This window comes from Onychostoma macrolepis, chromosome 06 (assembly GCF_012432095.1).
Source record: "Onychostoma macrolepis isolate SWU-2019 chromosome 06, ASM1243209v1, whole genome shotgun sequence".
NCBI lineage: Eukaryota > Metazoa > Chordata > Actinopteri > Cypriniformes > Cyprinidae > Onychostoma > Onychostoma macrolepis.
The window spans coordinates 27,537,646-27,561,569 of NC_081160.1; the positions used below are offsets into that span (position 1 = coordinate 27,537,646).

At 36.4% G+C, this 23,924-nt stretch overlaps 1 protein-coding gene and 1 long non-coding RNA gene across 5 annotated transcripts in view; one reads left to right on the forward strand and one right to left on the reverse strand.

The window, feature by feature from the left end:
- Positions 1-1,882: 1,882 nt before the first annotated feature.
- LOC131543091 (uncharacterized) overlaps positions 1,883-23,924 on the reverse strand; it is a 29,047-nt gene continuing 7,005 nt past the window's right edge. Inside the window, exons 2-3 of the long non-coding RNA XR_009271847.1 lie at positions 8,704-8,802; positions 1,883-2,738 (exon numbers count right to left, since the gene is read on the reverse strand). This is a non-coding gene — a long non-coding RNA (uncharacterized LOC131543091). The remainder of the gene's footprint in view (positions 2,739-8,703; positions 8,803-23,924) is intronic.
- Positions 8,498-23,924, forward strand: part of phc2b (polyhomeotic homolog 2b (Drosophila)) — a 28,381-nt gene continuing 12,954 nt past the window's right edge. The window contains exons 1-6 of one of the 4 annotated variants that reach the window (XM_058780312.1): positions 8,498-8,603; positions 18,750-19,014; positions 21,098-21,256; positions 21,343-21,420; positions 21,536-21,697; positions 23,044-23,193. In XM_058780312.1, the coding sequence (XP_058636295.1) occupies positions 18,811-19,014; positions 21,098-21,256; positions 21,343-21,420; positions 21,536-21,697; positions 23,044-23,193 (753 nt within the window). In that variant the 5' untranslated portion in view covers positions 8,498-8,603; positions 18,750-18,810. Of the gene's footprint in view, positions 8,604-14,463; positions 15,532-18,749; positions 19,015-21,097; positions 21,257-21,342; positions 21,421-21,535; positions 21,698-23,043; positions 23,194-23,924 lie in introns of those variants that run through there. The other 3 variants (XM_058780311.1, XM_058780310.1, XM_058780313.1) reach the window with 3 other exon arrangements.

The window sequence follows — 23,924 nt, forward strand, 5'->3', positions numbered from 1 at the left end:
AAAGTAGTCAGTGATTATACAGGAAGTGGCATACTTTATCATTTGAGTCATCAAGTGTCACCATCTTTTCTGTGTGGGTTTGCAATCAGGATCAGACTGGTTCAGATTTACAAGCACGTGATACTGAGGTATAACGCTTGTGTGCCATGTCACGTCTCTTTTTCTTTTACTCTCTTTCTGTTACAACCCCCACTGATCCTGCTATCTTGCCATCAAAGTCTCCTATTCAACCTTTCAGTCTTAAATATTTTCTCATGATGGCCCCCTCCATGGACCATGATTGATTTAGGCAGCTAAGAATAACATGTGCATCAAACTTTATGGTTAAATTTTACCTGAAAGAAAGTGGAAAATTTTGTGCTGGGCGGTATACCGGTTCATACCGAATACCGGTGTTTATTTTTCTTATGATATGAATTTTTAAAATACCGCAATACCGGTGTCATTTAAATAACGTTCGGAACGCGACACTGTTTGAGAGGGGCTCTTTTCACAATTGCATTGTGGCGAGGACACAGCTGTATGTGTTACTAAGCATGAAAGTTCAGAAACTGAAGCTGTAGAACTAGTAGAACGTGATGACAGAAGAACTCATCCACAATATCCACCGATCCACGAGCGCAACTTTAGCACTATATTTAGCAACTTTCAGACCCTTTTAGCAGCTTTTTTCCATAGAATGTACAAACTGATTAACCTAGCAACTTTTGTGGATAAACCTTAGCTATGGTTCAGTTGGAAGTTGTCGCCAGTGCAAAAAACTTTTTTTTTTAGTTTGTTACTCAGATGCAAGCGGTGCGCTGCATGAGACAAAAAAGTAATATAGCCAAAACCACAGCATAGCCGCTCTTTAGTGTAACGTTAGATGCATGTTGATTTTATCAGATGATGTCGCGATTATAAATGAGTGACTCCTGGTTAACATGTATTAATGAGTTGTGTTTAGTCATTATTTAGTGTGGAATTTTTCTACAATATTCGCACATCATGACAGTAAAATAGTGCATTCTAAGTCAATCTACTGCAGTTTTTCCTCTCTCAATTAGTAGAAAATGTGGTTAACACCCGGTCATGGATGAAAAAAATAAATACCGTCATATACCGTGAAACCGGTATAATTTTGAAAAATACAGTGATATAAATTTCTGGTCATACCGCCCAGCACTAGGAAAAGTTAAGTTTTAAGTTAGTTTAAGTTAGTAGAAAAGTTAGTTTTAAAAGTAAAAATAAATAAAATAAATAAAATAAAAATATATATATATATATATATATATATATATATATATATATATATATATATATATATAAAATAATAATAATAATTCCATTGTCTCAAATTTTTCACCATTTTTAGTCTTCTAATTAATACAACATCTTACAGCAAATACAACCAAAAAATAACTAAAAATAAAATAATAAAATTGAATCTGCATTTGGATGCATTTGATAATATGTATCACATAATAATGTTTTTTCATAAAAATTGCATGTACAATATTTATGAGATCAAAATACTGAATGTAAAACAATCATGAAATAATTATCAAAATGCTGGTTAATTTGATTATTTTATTACATTTTTATTAAAATTGCATGTGCAATAATTATAAAAGAATTGCTACAGTTTTTATTTAAAAAATGTATTTCTAATTAACAAAAATGATCAAATATTGACCAAAATGCTGATTAATTTTATAATTTAATTTAATTTCATTCATTAAAATTGCATTTGCAATAACTATAAAAATAAAAATATAAAACAAAATTATTTCATACATTGTTTGTATATACTGTAGGTAAGCATCCCCTTCCATTTATTAAGGAAATAAATGACACCTCAAATCATACAACTAGCTTTCTAAGCAATCAGACTTATTCTATTCGCCCTGGGAGGTCAAGCACAGTCTATTGGTATTATTATTTTTGTTTGTTTTTTTGTTTTTTTACTTCCATTACTGGTCCCTCTCAGTATCCACAGTTCTCGTTAATTTGAAAAAAGTTTGCATCTCTCTGCCTCTCTCTTTCCCTTTTACACTATATCACACACTCACAAACACTCTTTCTTTCTACCTAAACCTAATTCCTATTACTGGGGAAGTAATACGCTCTCGCTGACTCATACACACCCTGAAAGCCAAACCCACTAGATGTGTGCGTGTCTGCGAGCATGCACGTCTGCCATCTGACAGCACGTCCCACCTCTGCCCTCTCACATCTATTTGTTTAAACAGGAATTTGAATAAAACAGCAGCTCAGCTTCTGAAGTGTTAACCACAACTTGTTATGATGATTAATCTTGCCTTATAGAGCCATGGAAAAATATAATGACCTCGCAGCATCAGCCCAGCTTCAGTCAAAATCAGCTGAATGGAAACAATGACATTTCGTGGTAGCATCACATACTGTATCGTGCTGCTTTCTTAAAACCCTTTGTCATTGGAATAGTCAGCAGCTCTAAGCAATAAAAAAAATAGATAAATCAAATAAAACCCTCTGCAAGCCCAGGTTCTGCATTTAATTGGCTATTTAGTGGCTTTCGACATGCACATACACGTCTATTTCAGTTGCTTTGTTTTCACTGAAATAGCAGATGCAGTACTGTACAGTCAAAACATTGGTTGAGAGAATGAATTAAAAGAATAAATTACTCACCCTCATTTCGTTCCAGACTTATATGACTTACTTTCTTTCCATGGAACAAGGATGCTCTTTTCCATACAATTCCTGAAGATTTCAGCCTTAAAAAGGACACAAAAAAGCAGTCAATACAACTTCATATGAGAACATTCATTTCTGAATTAACTAAATGCTTGAATTAAGCTTTCTTGACAAAAATAAATAAATCAAATAAGATAATAATAATAATCATATCAATCAATAATATGAATAAATAAATAATCATAAAATAATAAAAATTGCCAATAAAGAATGTGAAAAGCTGCTCAGAGAAAAGCAAAATCAATGGTTTTTATTTATTAGATTTTTTACTGATATTTGTATTAATATAATTTTTATTTTATTTTTGTATTTGTATTTTTTTGTCACTATATAATTCAATACTTTCATGAATAGTTTTGATGACTTATTAAGTTTAAATTTTGGTATTATAATTCAGTAAAAGTAATATCTAATATTAAAAGCAATTGCTCAAAAAAATCTCATAATATTTGCAAAATGGATGCACAACCACTTTTCATTGTTGTACACAAAGGTTGTCTAAGGCCACAGTCACACTTCTGAAAATGAGAACTCAGGATGCAGAAATGCAAAACTTATAACCACCACAGGGGAAATGTGTTGCATGGTGTGTAATACGGTCTGTGTTAGACTGCGCTGGCACTAACCGCCAAGTACTGGTGAAAGGTAGAATCACCTGCTGACAAATAACATTAACACTCGTAAGGGGAGGATTGGGTTTCCCTTTCAATCACACAAAGACACATCCAAAAACAAACTCAAAGCTCACTGAATGTCTGCAAGACGTCACATTCAGATCAGCGGCCAAGCGACTGAATTAAAAAAGACCCAAAGAAGGCTTTGACAGCATTCAGTGAGTGTTAGTATTTGCTTACTGGTCCTTGCAGAAGCTTAGAGAGCGTGCGGTGAATGCTTTAATACTTTATTCGTTCCCACTGTAACTGTGGAAACTGCATAGCCAGACAAACGCAGCTTAAAATTAGCTCATCATGGGCCAGTTCATATTACATCATTTTAGTCTCACTCTTTGTTTAGTTTTTTTGATCAGTGCGTAAAATGTTGCAAAATCTGAAGTGTGGACTGACTGGCTTCACAGGTACAGCGGGATCTTTTTCTCACTAATGTTCTATGCCAGGTACTTTATTTATTCTCCATTTAGTAATTTGACTTTAAATTAAGTCACATAACAACAGTAAATCAGTTAACAGAAATAAAAATTCAAATAAAGCATTACTCTCAAAATACTTCAAATAATCTGCTATAGGGATACACACAAAAGGTCAGAATGTGGTTCAATGATCAATAATTTTCCTAGGCAAAAATGATTTAAAAGTTCATTAGATTTTTTTTGCATTTAAGAATAATACATACATATAATGTAGTATAACAACTATTATTCTCAGGTCTAGGAACTTTAGTTTAAGAATAGATAAGAATGTTATTTTGGTCACTTTGTGTGATTACTTTTGGTCAGTCTGCACTTAAAATAAAGTTCTCATTGTGCCATTAAGGCAGACCATCTCTCAGATCTGATCATACACATGAACACCAAATCCCACGTGGAAACAGTCCTTCGAGGTCACCATGCAAAGAATCAAACAGGCTCTTTGAAGACCATTCATAGCCATTCAAGCTACAAGGAAAAGGGAACCGTCTTCTCACGTCAGACTAAATATCCTGACTGCAAAGGTCACAAGTCAGTCACGTAACTAGACAAATAAACAAGTAACAATGAGAGAGGAATACTGACAACCATTATGTAAATATACAAGCTCAGTGACCAATCCAAATCAAAGCACCAACCGCACTTCCTTTGAGAGAGACTCCCTTGCATTTCTGAGGGAAAGGAAGGAAAAATGATCTGCAATGCAATATTATGTGTGTTCAAGTGTAAATGGACTTTTACTGTAATTCTGTTTTTGTATAGCTAGATGACTGGAACTAACTGCTGTATTTGTGATATGCATATGCTATATATACACACACACACACACACACACACACATATATATACAAATACACACACACACACATAAATATGTGCATGTATATATATGTATCTTCTTTAGAGGGTTCATCTCAATCAGCAGGAAGTGGTTAAGTCACTGACGTTAGATGAAAAGAAATTCATCTTGTGGTTAAATGTGACATTTTAAAGTGTTACTCTGTTACATAGCGCACCTAGGCGGAAACACATACACACAGGTTTTCTTATTTTTTTGCTGTTTTCATTTATGTTTCATTAATGTTTGCCAGTGCTACTGCCAAAAATCAACAATATAAAAAAGGTTTAACCGGAATAGTTTTTTTTATTATTACTTTATGCACAGCAATTGACAAAAGATCAAAGGTTGGAGTGTTGTTGTCTTTTACAGGCAATATTAAATTGCTTTTTTGTAATATAGATGATCAAGGTACGAACTGACTCAGAATTAAACTCGACCTGAGAAATGTTCACTGAAGTAACTATCCATCACTATTATATCCGTTTTCACTGCACAAAATGCTTACAGTTGATTACATGTTTCAGTTACTGTATGAAGTCTTGGTTGAGCATAAGAACTGAAAAGAACCCATGCAAGCCCCCTTGTGGAAGAGTGAGTTTTTTGTTCTTTTTTTAACAATGGCTTATTCTGATGAACAGATGTCCTGACAAAAGATTCAGATCTTCAGATTCCCACAACCTCATGAGCCAGCGGCCTTCTGAGACTTGCCTGTTCATTTCTGACCCGTGTCCTCACTAAACACACATCTTTCCTCTGTTGTAGGTCTGGTATTTCGCACCAGGCCATTAGAGGGCACAGCAGTGCCACAACCATCCCACAATGCCACAGACAGCAGAGGGAGGAGCTTAGCAGTCACTACTAGACTAGGCCTGCGTCCCAATGTGCATACTATCCATCCTAAATTCTATGTGATATTAGTCATTTTCAATACCTGGACCTGCCACAATAAAATGCAATGATAGATTACAGTTCAGTTCGCTATAAATAATGGCACCTGTCAGAGACCTGTCATGTGCAAGAACGGGAGAGAACATCATTTATCAATTAAAAAATGTGTTTTAAAATGGAAAACAAACGGTGTGCTCTACTATATGTAATATGGATCAAGTGAATCAGGTTAGTGGATTGTAAAAATGTTGGTTGGGATGACTATATGACCGATCCAGACAGCAAAGCACAGTGGTTAAATTCACAAAGAGGGATGACAGGTGGATACTAAACCACACTAAATCAATTACATAACTAACTGTCAAGCAGTCTGCCATGAATGTTCTTATGACAAAAGCTCAAAATTCAAACTGTAAATCTAATTATAACCACTAGATGGCAGTCATAACATAGTTTAAGTATTTCCTTACACTGACCTACTTTTGATATCACACCAATCAACACATGCCTCCATCCTTAATCAACATAGAAAAACGATACACATTTAAAACCTACAGTGTGGAAAAGCTTTATGCTAAATAAATCGGCCTTTCATTCAAGATTATAAATGGCAGAACACTTCTGCCAGCTGTGATCTCATTTAATGGTACATTTCCTCTTTGCTTTGAGGTCAAATGAGGTGATAACATACCAACCTGATATTAAGAACACTTTATAGACCCCTGCTTGCAAAGGTTCAGCCAAACAGTATAAAAATACTTACTAATTTGATTAACAAATTAAACCCTCAGTTCTCCTCAATTAATAGGCTATTGTGTTCCACACACGATCATACTGCAGAAAATACTCAGGGGACATCAAAGGAACCATTGCAGGTATTTCTCAGTGCTACAACAGGACATCAGTGGCACAGAGGGACTCCACATAAATATTTCATCTTCTCGCCCATGAATTATGCATATTCTATTACACGCCCACATAATATGATGCTCATGTCAATTTGGAGGTCCATTGCTCTACAGGGTGACGGCTATGAAATCCACCTCTCAGGTGAAATGTGATATACCGCCGGATGCCTCTGCTTCTCCACACTGGGGCTTATGGGAATTACTGTTTTACTGGAAAACAGGTTAAGGCAGTGGGTCACTGTGTCTGGAAGTGGAGTATCAGGGGAGCTGTTGGGGACCAGATAATTAAGTACTGGTCAAACCAGATAAGTCATATCGCAGATTAATTATTTACGAATAATCCTTATGATGCATACAGAGATTTATGAATATCAGACATCTGATGCTAGATAGGGAGGTGTGTGAAATTAAAATACAGTGTAAAACATGATTTGTACCTAGCAATCATATTGCTGTGATATATAATACTGATTTGCAAGAGCATGATAAAAAGACAAGGCATGTAATATGCAAACTCTTCACATTAGCTACAATCAATTTAATTTTATGTTAAATAAATTGCTATTTTGGATCCATCTGCTCTGCCTTATGATAAATCATAACTGTTGAAAAATAAACAAGATTTCCAAATTTTCTTAAGAACATATAAGCAGTGCTTGTTGGTCCAAAACTCAACACCTTAAGGTACTAGGGTAGCAGTTGCTAAGGTGTTCAAAGCGGTTCTGATTTTTCCATAAAAAAACTGAGGTAACATAAACATATCAGGGTACATAAATGTACATTTTTTGGTTATAAATATTGCAGCCTTGCATTTACAAATACATGGACATGCTAGATATATTCCAGCAGCTTCCACCTCCCCCCATGATGAGGAACAAACACATGACCACTGAAATGAAGGCCAATCACCCTCTTAACCAATCAACAAACTCGGAATTAGCCTTTCAACCAATCAGCTTAACCCCAGGGCTCTGAGGACTGTGTTTTACTGTGATCTCGGTGCCCCATTATTTGAATATATTTGCATATATTGCAACCCCATTGCCTACACAGAACCCAGCAGCCCATAGGATGCTAGCATTGTCTTTATCACAAAAAAACTGAGATAGAGGTTGAAGAAAATTACTTAAGATTATACAATATCAAACATGGGATAAATGAAAATGATTTTATGCTTCATAATTTCATTATTTGGCAAACCTTTAAAACAACACTGTAAAAAAAGATAAGTTGACTTAACTTAAGAAAATGTAGGAAACCCGTTGCCTTAAAATTATTAAGTAAATAATAATTTAAAAAAAAAGGTTAAGTGTATTTTTTTATTTATTATTTACTTAATAATTTTAAGGCAACGGGTTAACTAAGTCAACTTATCACTTTTATCACTTCTTCAATTTGTTAATAATAGTTAATGCATTATGTAAAAAGAACAGCTATTTTTACAGTATTTATTAATCTTCTAAATAAATATTTATTGTTATTATGCATTATGTTCATTCATAATACACTAGCTTAGGTTAATTTACCTAACTCAAAATGTTAATGTATTAGTATATAGAAAATGAACATTAAACAAGATTAATAAATGCTTAAAATGTAACCAAACTGAATCATTATAAAGTGTAACACTTATTTTTATACAGAAGTCAACAGCTACATTATATATTTGACAAATGGCTATACTTTCACAGGTCAAACAATTAATGTGTAAACAGATCATTATTGAAGGCATCGTTCATATGCTTCTCGCTTGCGTCAGTAAACTTTTCAGCATGTATTTCAAGCGAGCCGCCATGAAATCCGAAAGAGGAATTAAAGCCCTTTGTGTTGCCATGGTGCTGATAGACTGACAGAACAAGGAGCAGGGGAGGGATTTAGGAAGAAGGGGGAGGGTCATGAAAGCACGCCGTCCTGTGATTGGCTGAGGTCGTGTCACATGTGACCTTTGGAATGCTAATGCCTAGATTCCCCCCCTACTTTCTCTCTCTCTTCTCTGCGGTAAAGCTTACAGCACAAACACAACCCAGAAATGGTGTAGGATAGCAGGAAAGCAGGACGTAATCAAATCCTAGGAAGGAAAGGAAAGGCAAAGCCAAAGCGTAAGGTAGGCATTATTTATATGCATGTTGTGAAATTCCTTCCTTCTGGTGGCTCTTAAACAAGGTGGAAGGATTTAGGCAGAGGGAATGTGTTTGTTTTCTTACTGCATGCTTCCAGACCTGTTTCTAAACCAGCCAGCCCAGATCTGACAGCTCAAGGGACGACAATGTGGATGTGAGGACACTGGCCTGTGGTTGGCAAACCTGTATAGACAAAACACACTTTTAGTAAGACAACAATCCTATTTCGTAACACAAACTGCCATTCTTGTGTATAATGATAAGCTTGAATGCATAACACATTACTTACTTTAGATTAACTCCAAATCTTAAGAATGGAAGGAATATTATCAGCCTTTTCAACAGCATAAAGAATTGAAATTCAAAACAGTCAACCTGAAAGATATTCCGTTAATGGTCAGTTTCTTTCAGGCCAAGAACAGTATCTATGTGAAGCTGAAAGAGTCGAGTCTGGGGTCAGGGCCGGGTCATTGTGCCCTTGGCATTCCATGTGACCCACATTAGGCCAGATTATATAGAATGGATACCATGTGAATGAGTGCGCCAGACCACAGTGCAATTGGATGATTGTGTGCATGTGCATGTGTGCGTACGTTTAAACTGCTCTTCTGTTTAGTACTTCCAAGTTGGTGATTCAGCCAAATAACAACACAGCTGGATTAAAAGGAGAGGCGCAAATCGTTCCAAACCAGATCCTGTGACAAAAAAACTTCTGCATCGTATTAAATCCAGAACGTTCTGATCTGCAGATTCCCAAACATGCAAAATTCCATTCTGCCTCATGGAATTATAATGCTGCCACTTGGTTCAGGTTGTTTGCCTTTATAATAAACACACTCACATTATTTTGATTACTTTGTTGATAACTTATGGTAGGTGTGTTTGGGCCTTTTTGTTGTCGCAGTAAATGAACCAGTTTCACATGGTGCAAAGCAACTGCCTCAGCGTTTCCATCAATTTTCTGGCAGGACAGGTTTATTTAAGTTTTAATTAGTTGTTGAGACTAAAATCATAAAATCATGCATATAGATCCAAAGCAACAAACCTGACAAATATGGCAACTATGACTGGAGGCATCTCATGAGTATACATCAATTAAATGAAGATAGAGACAGTAAATTACTCAGTGCACCTTTAATTTAAACGCTGATGTGCTTATTAAGGTGATGAATAAACAAAACTAGGCTAGCCATATGAAAGAATAAATCAATGAATGCCAATGACAACATCATTACTTTGTTTTTACAATCATAATAAGGTTTGCAGCTCCAGAGGACAGTGTTGTTTACGTTCTGACTGGTTGTTGTAAAGTGAATACAATCATTGTATAAAATTACTCTTACAGATTCAAAGCAATGAATTTAAACTAGCTATACATTTTCAGAAGAAAATGTGAGAGCTGATTTGCCATGCAAAACTCACCACTTTGTTGCTAGCGTGTTCTGGACTTTCAGGTGGATTTATACTAGTTTTGCAATATTCCATGATATTCTAGTCTCTACATATGGCTCAAGTCCCTCTTTTAATGATTTTTCCACCCTTTTTTATTTGACAGATATAAATCGTTAGTCTGACTGTTTAGGAAATAAATAGCAAACCTCTCCTCAACAATACACATGATTTAATGTATCATTCACATCCATAACACAATTAATAGGAGTAATAATAGCTATGCTTGTCTTAGAAAATACAGTCTGTGTGAAAGAATCTGCCTGTCTGCCCATCCGCCCATACTTTAATCCAGAAGCTTTTTCTCAAGCTGTCTGTTAAAGTGCTTTTATTAAATAAACCATCTTCCCTCCTTTGTGCAGTGACCCAGAATTCTTGTGAGTGGGACTGAAGGTTAATTGCACTGGGAGCCTGATTGTGTGCGCTTACTCTAACGTGCCGATTACTTGAAGGAATTAGAGCTTCGAGTGTCTCAGTTTTAACCCAGAGTCAAAGACAGATCCCTCAGTGTGCATATAAACGTGTGTTTACCCGGCTTAAATTGTGGGTTTGCACAGTCCATGCTGTCCCAGTAGATATGATCGTCCAGCTTAATTAAAGAAGTCCAAATGTAACTTATGTGCTCTTGGATTCACTGACAAGTCTAAGTGTCCACATGATGTTCAGTGTGTGCTGCGTCACTGACAGTGCAGTGCTGATGTCTACATTCTCCAGGATAGCCATAGAGGTGTTCTGCTTTGTAGCACTGTGACACTGAAGACAACAAATGTTAAACAGAAAGAACATGGGCTGATTTTTCAAAAAAAAAAAAAAAGTGTGCAGTTTTTCCACAAACTACTTTTCTGGCAGGACATTCAAAGGTATGAGCTGCCTGGAGCAACATTTATTTCTTTTTATAACTAAAAGTGCAATTTCTCACCACTGAAACATGCATGTACATGCAACATCAGGCAAAAGCAAAAATTTACTGTAGAAATCCATTGCACAAATGTGCTATTTGCATGCACCATTCATTTACTACAAAAATGTCCAATAACAGGGAGCCACTAAGACAAAGTTAGTAGTATTTGGCTACTTATATGATCTTACATTGGTTCTTGTGAGACTGAAAAATACAATAACTTTTAATAGGCTAATATGACTGGAATCGTCCTCTAATGAGAGTATATATTATTTTAAACAAATGAGGAGAAAAATGTATGAAAAATTACTCAATTTAAATTTTGATAAATAAACAAAACTACGCTAGCTATATAAAATAATAAATCAATGAATGCCTAGCAACCAATTCAAACATCATTATTCTTTTTTTTTACAATCATAATAAGGTTTGTGGTTCCAGAGGTGCTCATTACTGACATTCATATCCTCCTTCCCATTAATAAGTATGAGGGGCCCCCTCTGTAGCCCATCTTAGTGGTCATCATCAGTGTACTATATTCACAGCCTTCTTAGGGAGAGTTAATCCCTCTCCGCTGCATTGATGCTGCGGCTCTGCAGAGGGAAACAGAGTCACTTGGGAATGTCTGTCTGGGGCCGTAGCGGCTCTACTGCCATAGAATGGGGTACTGAAGGGACACCAATTAACTGGGTCTCAGAGGAGAAAGAAAAGAGAGCAGGATGGAAAGAAGGTGAAAAAGGGTTATGGTTAGACATTTCGCTGTTGTGCGCTGCTATTAGTCAAGTGAAGCCCACCGGCAAGTGTTCTATGGCTGTGATTTGTTGTTCAGGCCATATAGTATGGCATGCATATCTCAACTGCTTGATTGCTAGTATTACTGCATGTAAAATATATTATTGCCCAACTCTAATCTGCCAAATGCGACTATAAAGAAAAGGAAAAGACGGAAAGGATGTGACATGTGGCCAAGTATGGTGACCCATACTCAGAATTTGTGCTTTCTGCATTTAACCCATCCAAGTGCACACATACAGCAGTGAGTAGTGAACAAACACACACTCACACACTCACACTCACACTCACACACACACACACACATGTTTGTTTTTCTATACTTGTGAGGACTTTCATAGACTTCTATTGTTTTTATACTGACCTAACAATATTTTCTATTGCCCTACACCAACCCTACCCCTAAACCTACCCCTTACAGAAATCTTTTTGCATTTTTACATTTTGAGATAAACTTCATTCAGTATTTTTAATAATTTATTTCCCTTGTGAGGACCGGCCAAATGTCCTCACAAAGTCAAAAATGTTAGGTTTTACTATCCTTGTGGGGACATCTGGTCCTCACAAGTATAGCTAAACAAGCCCCCCCCCCCACACACACACACACACACACATCCAGAGCAGTGGGCAGCCATTTATGCTGCGGGGCCCGGGGAGCAGTTGGGGGTTCGGTACCTTGCTCAAGGGTCTCACCTCAGTCGTGAGGGTATATATATATATATATAAATAAAATGTAATGTAATATTTCGTATTACTACTGTACTACTCTCTGTTCAAAATAAATGAAAAGAAACCGAGCATAGTAGATTTGGTGTTTTTTCCCTGTTGTACCGAAATCGTATCGAACCGTGACCCCCGAACCGAGTGTACCGTGCCACCCCTAGTATTTATATATACATAATAAATATACACAGTACACACACATATATTATGTAAACAAAAACCTTTATTTTGGATGCGATTAATCGTTTGACAGCACTAATATAAATACAATAAAAATAAAACTATTATAAAATATAATAAAATAAGCATAAATGTCAAATATAAAAACAATAAAATAGTATAGAATAAAAATATACAAAAATATTTCTAAAATAAAAAATTTAAATTGAATACAATATAAAAATAAAAATGTAAATAAAAAAAACACTAACAAATGAGTAGAAAAATTTTAAAAAAGGAACTCGTTGATGAGATGCACTGTTACCAACATAACCAGACTAGTTCCCACTGAGAGACTGAGGTTTACTATGACTTTTACTGCAGTCAATTAAAATGCGCTAAATGAGTCCAAATTTAGTGATGTGAGAGACCGTAAAATCAGCATTCCTCCATCTCTCAATGCTCTTGCATCTGTCCTCGCCCCCTCCGCCGCTCCTTGTGGCTGCCCACCCCCGCCTCATTTCCCTGCCCCCCATTCATTTCATGCTGAGTGGATGAGTGAGTAACTAATATGGATCAGACCCAGACCAGACAGACAGCAGCACCCCCATCCCATCCCAGTTTACTGCCTCTTCCTCATCTGTCCATCTTGATTTTCCTGTCTATATCTTTGACTGTCTCATCACATATTCCCAGTTTGTCTTTTTTTCTGTTCACTCTATTCTTTCTATCCTGTCTTCTGAATGGATGAAGCACATGTGAAAATGACAATTTTTAGACAACATAAAGAGAAGGAATGGATTGAACAATCGTGCCAAAAAAAAACAAAAAACAGAATGGAAATACAAATATATATTATTCACTGAAGTAATTTTTTTCTTTACTTATATCCCTTGTATATATAAAACAAAAACAGAATCTTCCCATCTTGTAGTTTGCAGTCACCTTGCTCTGCCCGTTCCTTCTCTTCATTTCCACCTTGCCTACCTTCTTTCATCCTCCTCATTCCTTCTCTAACCTTCCTTCTTCCACCTTAATTTATCCAGCCCCACCAGAAGCTAATCTATATGCTAATAAGTAGATGGCAATCAATGACGTTCATGCCCGTCTGTGTGCAATCAATACATTATATGAGAGAGTACATTTCAGAATAACACAGCCCAGAGGTGTTACACAATAAGTGCCTCAATTTACTTTTCAGGACAGTGCCGTTCTTATCTCCTCCTCCAAGGTCAGAAAGGCCCCCTTGTATGTATATTTTCAATTTAGTAGGGCCTCTTCAGAATGACCAGAATGGTCTTTTGTTGTGCCCCGGTCCCAAAACCCTATTCACTTTCTGTAGCACACACAGTCTGAATAACATGGCCGCATGCCGTCTGTTTTTCATGAGTGTGTGGTTTGATTGTGATTGCCACAGCGGCTGGGGGTTTATACCCTTTGCTAAGTGATGCTCTAATCACTGATTATTAAGAGGCAGCCTCATCAGCACAACACTTCATCAACCAACACTGTGAACTGCAGTGTTTTCTGACTTCACTGTGTCTGTGCTTGGTGTCTCTTCTTTGTCTTTGTTTTTAGCACTGCCATTGAAGGTGTTGTATGTAATATTTTGACTGTGCTAAAGCATAAAAATACCATAGTATGTTTGCAAATATTTAGGAAACATGAAAGTTCACATATGCGTTTCTCTGAAAAACAATGCTACAGCCAGTTATTCTGTTTTCATAGGTTTGTTCCGTGTCAGAATGTCTGTTTTTGTTTTGGTCTGTTTGACTCCGCCCACTGCCCACAGGTTGCCAGCTGTCTGAAAAGACAGCATATTGCTGCCATGGAAGCGAGCAAACAAACTGCCTCAGAGATCGCATATTGTACCAAGCATTCATCTAAAAAGATCCGTGACTAGAGGCACATTAATACTCAGATTAATTTAACACATCAACTTACGGTGTAAAGCCTGTCGCCTTCTATTGTCAACTGCAATCATTCCTGTTGCATATCGTCAATCTGGCAACCCACGTGAGTGATGAGTCTGAGGGGGAGGGGCAGGAGAAACAAAGCTCTCCAATATTTTGAATATGGACTGCAGCACCCATTTCAACCACTAGCTGGCCATATTACATACTGCACCTTTAATTACAATTTATCTTTACTAGAATATTACATTTGCTCCAAGAAAAATTTGAGTGCTATAGTTGCTCTAGCAAAACTTGCTGCCGCAATGCCAGGGTGTTGCTATGTGGTTGCTAGGGCATTCTGGGTGTGTTGTTGTGAAACAAAAATCAATAAGCCAAAATAAACTTGAAAGGAAGCTAGTGTGTTTTAGCATAGGATCATGTTACATAAATGAGATGCCAAATTTTAATACTCATAATTGAGGTTTATTGAAGTCCCTAACCTTAATTATTATCAAAACAGCATTTCTAAGTACATTTTTTACAACACTAAATATCAATATGACTTCCATCAAAGTCTCATTTTCCGGAACAGGCCTTTTCCTCTGTTTTGGCAGGACGAGCATCACCAGTGAATATTCTGAAAGGGGGAGCCGGTGGTGCTTATAGAGGGGGATAAAAAATCATTGCTATCATCCTCATTAGAGAAGAACCAATTGTCCAATCAGCACACAGCTCTGCAATAGGGCTCCAAAAGGCACCCCCAGTTGGCTGTCGCTAGGAAACCACAGAACCGGGGGCTCGTATGCGTGTGTTAGATGGAGAGAAACAGGGAGAGAGAGAGAGTGTCTGTGCCTGGCGACTGGGACGGTGGATGCTAGCGGTGATCTGGCAGGATTGGGGTGCAGAACGCACACTAGACAAAGAAGCATAAGGGTCCTGAGGCATGGGGCTCACCACGGGGCCAAACGGAGCTCGTGCTGCCCCTCAGAAAAGGTAGGAGCTGGGTTTTTGTCTGGGAGGTGGGCCCTTGGCTAACCTGGATGTCTGTGAAATCTCTCAGTGCATGCATGTTGATGCATGTCTGTCTTCCATTTCCATCCTCATCCTTCCATCTTACCTAATGTCCTTGTAACTTTTTTTGCTTTTTGGAACAGATTGTTAGTTTGTTCTGTGTTTTGGAATTACTGACAGACTTATTTTTAGCTCTACTAAAGGTGACAGTGCATTTAATAGTTGTTTAAACTGTACGCTGTAGAGAGCCTCTTATTGGCTGGATGCATATGGTTGGTTGGATCGGAAGCCTCAGAGGGGCCCGGGACTTGGACTCAACATAAGAGCTTCCCTCTCATTAGCAGACCCACTCAAATGCTAAATATGAACCAAGCAGGCTTTAATCATGAGTGTACGGCATTTCATGATGCATTTCCACCATGGCACATTCTAGTGTTTACTAAGGAACACAGCTGGTAACATCTAAAAAGATTGTGATGGAGTACTACCATAGTACTATGTGTACTATTTCTGTAGTATACAGTATGAATAGTAAGTATGCAGTAGACAAACTCTGAAAATGCATGATATACCTACATTCTTTCCAAAATTTCCCAATTTCACTGTCCAGTTCCAAATTATGAATTCACCAACATCAACTGCAAAAGTCGCAGTTTACATTAAATGCATAATATATATATATATTATGAATATATATATTATTTATTTATATAAAATAAAATTTAAAAAAAAGTAAAAACTGATTATTCGCTGAATTAAACATGCAAAGTAGGGTGGTCATGTGACATTTAGCATACTATTTGAATCCTTTATTGTACTGTATACTTATATGAGCACAGTATGCAGTAAGGAGCATGCTAGTATGCCACTGCGAACATGCTAAAGTAAACTTGTGCAAAACCCAGTGTCTTTGCGTTTGACCAACATTTAATAATATTCTAATTCTGTAACCATGTTTCCAGATATCCCTATGGCCCTTCCATTAATGCATATTAATGAGGCTCAGGACTTATATTTAGATTATCTAATTACAATGCCCAACTCCATTAGTTCTTTGGAGCACAGGAAATGGCTTAGGGGGAGGGCTCATTGATATTACACCATTTCTTGGCGTAATAACAGACCTAGAAAGGGGAGGCATAATGGTTTGTTGTGGGTAAAGAGGGGGCGATTCAGGGTAGATAGGGAGGGGGTGAAGAGTGTGTGGGGTTAGTGGCTCTCAACCACGTGCGTGTGAGTAATTAAATGAGTATAATTGAAACCATGCCACACTTCCCCTCTAAAGCCCCCCGCCCCGTCCGCACTCCTTCTCTTTCTGTCCCCCATCTCAATCCCATTACCACTTTCTGTCCCTGAATAACAAGCCCCAGAAGACAGAGAGACAGAAAGGAAAGGAGAGAAGTCATTTAAACATTAGTGCCTATGGCGATTCTGGTGATGAGATGTAGAACCCTCAGCCCAAGCACCTATTTTTCATTCATTAGCCCTGATTACATGCTTCATGTTTATATGATGGGATGAACCGACATATGACTCTCTTGTGATACTTGTATCTGTCTATGTCTAGTTTAAAGAATGATTCAGAATCAAAACAAGCTCTGTCCACTGCATCTGTGGCATGTGGCTGATTATAACAGAAAATGATTTGGATTCGGTCTAAAAACAGGCATCATGTTTACAAATGCACTTATAATGGAAGTTTATGCTAACACATTCTGGAGAATTGGGGTTGGTAATGTTTTTGAAATACTTAGGTCTCTTATTTTTACCAAATCTGCATTTATCCGATAAAGTAAACCAGTAATATTGTGAAATATAATTATGATGTAAAATAACTTTTCTCTTTAATATATATTAAAATGTAATTTATTCCTGTGATGCAAAGCAGAATTTCCAGCATCATTACTCCAATATGCTGATTTGCTGCTCAATAATCATTTCTTATTATCAATGCTGAAACAGTTGTGCTGTTTCATATTATTATGGAAACTGTGATACCTTTTCAGGATTCTGATGAATAAGAGTTTGAAAGAACAGATTTTACTTGGAATTGGAAACTTTTGTAACATTAGTAATTGTTACTAGTAATTAGTAATTGACCAACTGAATGCATCCTTATTGAAACTTATCAACACCCCCTCCAAAACTCAATGTGCAAAAATGTGCAATTCTCTTGGCCCAATCAATAAGTGCATTACTGTAAAAAGAACTAAAAGTTGAAATTATTGTCTGTGGTAATCGAGAGCATGCTGAAAAAGCTTGACCAATATAATTTATTTAATCACTCTGTATAAAAGTAGACTGAACCAAAAAAGTAATGTTTTGTTGATGCAAGTATTGTTTGACAACCTTTAGCATGGTTCTGTATCGTATATTGACATGGGAAACTCTTCTGACTGGATGTGTAATCCATCTTCCTTGGCCATTCATGTGCTGGTAACTTGAGACTGCTGAGAAAAAAGGTTTACTGAAACGTAACACTCAAATTCAGTGTCCGGGATGAACTCAAATGCAATTATAATGTAATTTCCAGAAAAGTACAGTATGCGAATGAGGCTACCAGCTCGGACCTTTCTTTTGTATATTACCTTTATAAAAAAGTACTGATGGTATCAAATGGTAATACCATGATACGTTGCTATTTACCATGATACTGAATGACTGCTGTATTTATAGATCATGGTATATACACGAGACTTCAAAATATTTCAAAGAACACTATTGTACTACCATTAGGGTTGTACGATAAATCGAAATAAAACAGAAACCCTGATATGGCTTATTGTGATTTTATTGTTGATTTAATAATAAAAAAATAATAATACACACACACACACAGAGAGAGTTATAATTTTTTACTATTATTATTAATTTAATAGCAATATTGATATATAATAACAAAATTCTGGCCAAATTGTGCAGCACAGCAATAAATAAATAAATAAATCATTTGCATTTTCAATTGCTACTGAATTTTTAATCAAAAAAATATTTTTTGCAGCCATAACTGCCATGGTACATATTCAAAAACATAATATTACCTTGGTACTGTGTAAATAACATGATAGTACTATGGTACTCTTTTTTTTTTTTTAACACGTCAAATTTCCTAACTACTAGCTAGAAATTGCTTCAGTGTCTCAACGATCTCAACAATTTTAGTAACTGGATCTTACCAATTCTTATTCTGTCTGTCTCAGCTTGCGTCGAGTGTGGCAGCGGGGCGGTCGTGGTTCAAAGGTGAGGCATCGGGGCGGCACAATGGAGGGCGAGCGGAGCACTCCTGCCTCCAGTGCCAGCTGCAGTACAGGCACCAGTACCTCCACCACAAACTCCACAGGCACCACCAGTGCCTCCATTGCCAGCACTGTCAGCTCCAGCAGCAGTAGTAGCACGAGCAGCGGAAGAGCAGCTGTTCCACAGATATCGGTATACAGCGGCATACCTGACCGACAGACTGTACAGGTGCGCGTCACACTCACCCTAAAACACTACCATCACTTCAAATATAGACAACTGAGCTCAGAAATGCATAGTAATTGTGTTGATAATATCTGCGTGCATGTTTGAGATTCACCACATCTCTCTTGTCAAACTTTCTTGTATAATCACTCACTGCATTGCACCATGCATCACTTTTTTCTTGCTTAAATGTTTAATTAATGGACTTTTAATCCATACTGCCATCTGCTGGTGTGTTTATTACTGCAGTCAGAAGGGGAAAGACAATGATTTCCATGCTTCATAATATTCATATTTTTTCCTCTGTTGTGGAGTGTTATTGTTTATTATGGACTCAAGGGTTGACCTTTGACCTCTCCCTACTAATAAATTAAGAGGCTGGGAATTAAAGACACTGCTGCTAGATTTCAGCCGAATGTAATATTAATAATCTTTTATCCTATTTAAACAGTAATAGTAGTACATTTATGACTGAGTAATTCTATGATTTTTTTCTTTTTTAAATTATAACAATAATGGTAATACAAAGGGTCCTATACATTGTTGTTGTTGTTATAATTAATATTGTTATTAATGATGATGATGTAGTATAGCACATTCATGCATAAAATGCTGCTCAAAATGATTCATATGACATTAGTTAATGGCATAAATGGCAGAATCCAATCAATCCAAAGTAGTTAAATTATTTCAACTGCACCCCCTAAGTTCACTTAATTGTGTAAAGAAACCTAACTACATTTCTGTCTTTAAAAACTGTGATACATATGATAGTGACATAAAATGTACTGGAAACAGGTAAGACCCAGCTGCTTCATTCAGAGTATTCTCAGATCGGTGCACGATCAGACACATGCAGCACTGCTCATTAAACTCAGTTCAGGCTGCACTTTACTCACACCAAGACCAGGGGTCAGGATGCCTGTTGCCTAGCAACTGTGCGGTTGTGGGCAGTTCAGTGAGGACATAAAGGAAGTGCGGGATGACGGAGAACATATTATAACTGGGAGAAAAAGATAGGAAGGTATCATTAGTGAAGAGAGCGATGCACTTATCTACAATGTCATCACATACAGAACATGTTTTTTGAACGTCTGCTCTTGTTCAGGTATTTCGAAATCTTGTTTTGATTTTGTTCTGAATGTTTTTGTCTTATTACGGGATGCTAGCTCATAGTACAGAACAACTATTAATCTAGGTAGGTTCTCAATCCTTGTCCACATGGTTTGCAATCTTTATTAAGTAACATTATTATTAGAGTATGACAATACAACATTTTATTTTTATATTGGATGTTTAAGTATCTATTTGGCTGTCATTAAACATAAATATCATAAAATGTAACTGTTATCCTATACAATGTCAATTCGTTATTGTTGCTATTATGCGTTATTAGACTTGCAGTGGCATATGTGCATAAAGAAGCCTTGTAATACAATGGCTAATATTAAACATCTTCCTATTAAAATAATATTATGATAATATAACCATATTAAACATCAAGGCTGACCTTGAAAGCAATATGGGAAATGAAATACAACAGTTCATTTGCAGTTCATTTAAAAAAAAAAAAAGGAGGAGACAAATGCATATTATTGAGACTGTGATGAAACAAAAAGTTGCTAAATAAACATTAAAAGATTAGGATTGTAATCTGACCTATACCAAACATTCGACACCACCTTGAATCACAGCTTGCAACTTGCAGCTACTTATGATTTAAATATCAACTTTTGTCACATATTTTTTTCTCAGAGGTGAATACAATAGAAATACGTGAGACGAATTGTTGACATACAGCAAGGGTACAAAGCTATAAAAAATGCTGACATGTCTACATATTTATATTGAGATCTCTGAATTTGATTGGTATCTTGGCAAATATGAGCAGCGTTTGAGACACTACTGAGATTGAAACACTAGAGGAGACGTGAGATTACCAAAACAAAACCTTAGAATATGGAGACTTCAGCTAAAGTCTCCATTTTGACTCCATCTAATCTCATTGCTCTCTATGTGAAGCAATTAAGATATTATTGAGATCGAATCTGGTTTCTTACTTTTCTCTGTCTCATTTGAATGGTAGGTGATCCAGCAGGCTCTACACAGGCAGCCCAGCACAGCGGCGCAGTACCTGCAGCAGATGTATGCAGCTCAACAGCAGCATCTGATGCTGCAAACGGCAGCTCTACAGCAGCAGCACCTCAGCACAGCGCAGCTCCAGAGCCTTGCAGCAGTGCAGCAGGTCAGTTAGCATCCATTGTCTCCTACAGCAAGCATAATACACCCAAATACACTCTTACTCTCTCTGTCATGGTTTCTCCCTCTCAGGCCAGTTTAGCAGCCGGCAGACAGACTTCAAACCAGAATGGGACCTCATCTACGCAGAGCGGGCCATCACAGACCACAGTAAGCTTTTGTTTTGATGCAGCCCCTTAAAACAAGCACATTATAATCACATCAATATATTTGTTTGCATGTGACATAACATTCAGGCTGCTCATGTCACAACTCTGTCTCTCAGATTAATTTAACCACGTCCCCTGCCGCTGCTCAGCTGATCAGTCGTGCCCAGAGCGTAAACTCCGCCCCCTCAGGGATCTCCCAGCAAGCTGTGTTGCTAGGCAACGCCTCAAGCTCCACCCTGACAGCCAGCCAAGCTCAAATGTACCTGCGAGCACAGATGGTGAGCACACCTGTATAGCCACAAACACAAAAATCTTTCATGTTTTTGAGGTTGCTTTCCATATTTTATGTATATTTAAGGAGCGAAATACTCACTTTTAATCAGTCAGTGCTTTTTTGCTAAATGCCAGAAATAATTAGGATGAATTCAGCTAAATTAGGCCACTGATAATTGGTGTGAACATCATTTTACTGTGTTTTTAAAGTAACGTTAAATCTACTGTCTAGATAATTACTCCAAACTTTTTCAATGTACACAATAAAACAGTCCAGAATGAAAACAAATTTGCAACTATTTTACATTTATTGCATAAATATAATGGCGTAAACAACAATAGTTCTAATAATTAATAAAGATATGCATAATGCATTTTTTTACTGTTGTAGTCTAATGATCATTGTCAAAAGGAAGAAATGATGCAACAATTAGAAATGGTTCTGCTTATTGGTTAATCAAACATAACATTTGTATTACATCAGTCATAAAAAGGCCATATCGGTCAATCTAGTGGCACTATTTGCTTGAATTCATCCAACTAAGAGGTTAAAATCAGGGGACAATAGTGCTCCATATACCTTCTAACTGAACTATAATCATTTTGCTTTACTTAAAGCCTTTGTGTAATGCATCATAAGAGTAGTTTTAATGTATTTATTATGCATTGTAATGCACCTTATAATGCACTGTATGATCTTAAAAATAATTATAATCACAGTTATAATACGTTATAATACTAACTAATCTATTGACTGTTACACCTGTAGAACGTATAATACATTAAAACTGATGGCAAACAAACCTTCAAATATTCAAATGCATTTTACCTTTGGCTACAATTATTTATATAAAGATATAATGCATTAAAATGTACATTATGAATACATTTATAATGTGTTATACATAAAGGCTTTAAGTAAAGTGGTACCACAATTTTTCTAGGGGTAAGCTGTTTGATCAGTAATAATGATTCCAATTATTTTTATGTTATAGCAATTAACTGATGCTGGCCTATCAATTTATGCATCCAAATGTACTACAGAAAAGGGCTGATATTTAATACTTTGGTATTAAATTGCTTCTGGTAATTAATAGTTTATTAGTTACTAAATAGTTAATATAGTTAATTTTTTGTAACTGAAAAAGGAATCCTAATATTATCTGCTTTGCTTTTATTATTAACCAGCTGATCCTGATAATTAAAACTGCTATACTTATGATGTTTGATGCTGCATGCGCATTCCTTAGCTCCTGTTAACACTCTCAATCATTCTAGATCAACCTGAATATGATGGAGAGTTTCCGGAGGATGTGGTGTTAATGAGCATCTTTATGTTTGAATATTTTAGGCTCAGCAGAGTAATCTTGTGCATGTAGCCAGGAGTCTGGGCCGAGCCGTCCCTCTGTCCCCTCAGCTGATTCTGGCTCCTACAGCTACAGTAACTGCTCTACAGTCTGACACTAATACAGCCAATAACACACAGTCTGCCTCTGCACAGGTACACACACATATGCTGATATACACTACTGTAATACATGCACATTCAAACGTACCCACAATTTTACAAACATTTCTCATTTGCATTCATGAATATGCTGTGCTTAAAACAATTATGCTCATGAAACATTCATAAAAATCCTAAAGGAACATTTACAGAATTACTTGGTATTTCAGTTATAATTTTGAACATTTATAGTACATGTATTGATTCAGCAGACTCTTTTATCCAGAAATACTTTAAGGAATCAATGCTAAAAGATCCTAAAAGGAATTTTACACGTTACCGATATAGCACAACTCAAAATTATATTTTATATTTGATCTTTTAGTTTGTCTCAGTAGGATAAAATGCCTCATCTGGGACATTAGAAGGAAGCATGTAGTGCCCCTCTGTTGTGTCCAATGCAATACTCTTAATAATATTACTAATTACTAATAATACTAATTAAAAATACCATAAATATTCTGATATTTAAAAAAAGAATAATAATAATTAAAAAAATCAAGTTTATGCATTAGGATCATAGTTCATTCATTAAAGATTCTTATCTGATTAGGATTACAATCATTATGACTGGCTCCGAATTATAATAACAATTCCAACAGGAATATTGTGTATATTACTTTAGGATCTTTAGCCTATGTGATTCTGTGCAAAATATAACTTTAAATACTATAATTGAAATGTTTTGTTATATTTGAATTTAAAGGTTTATTGGTTGATTTATG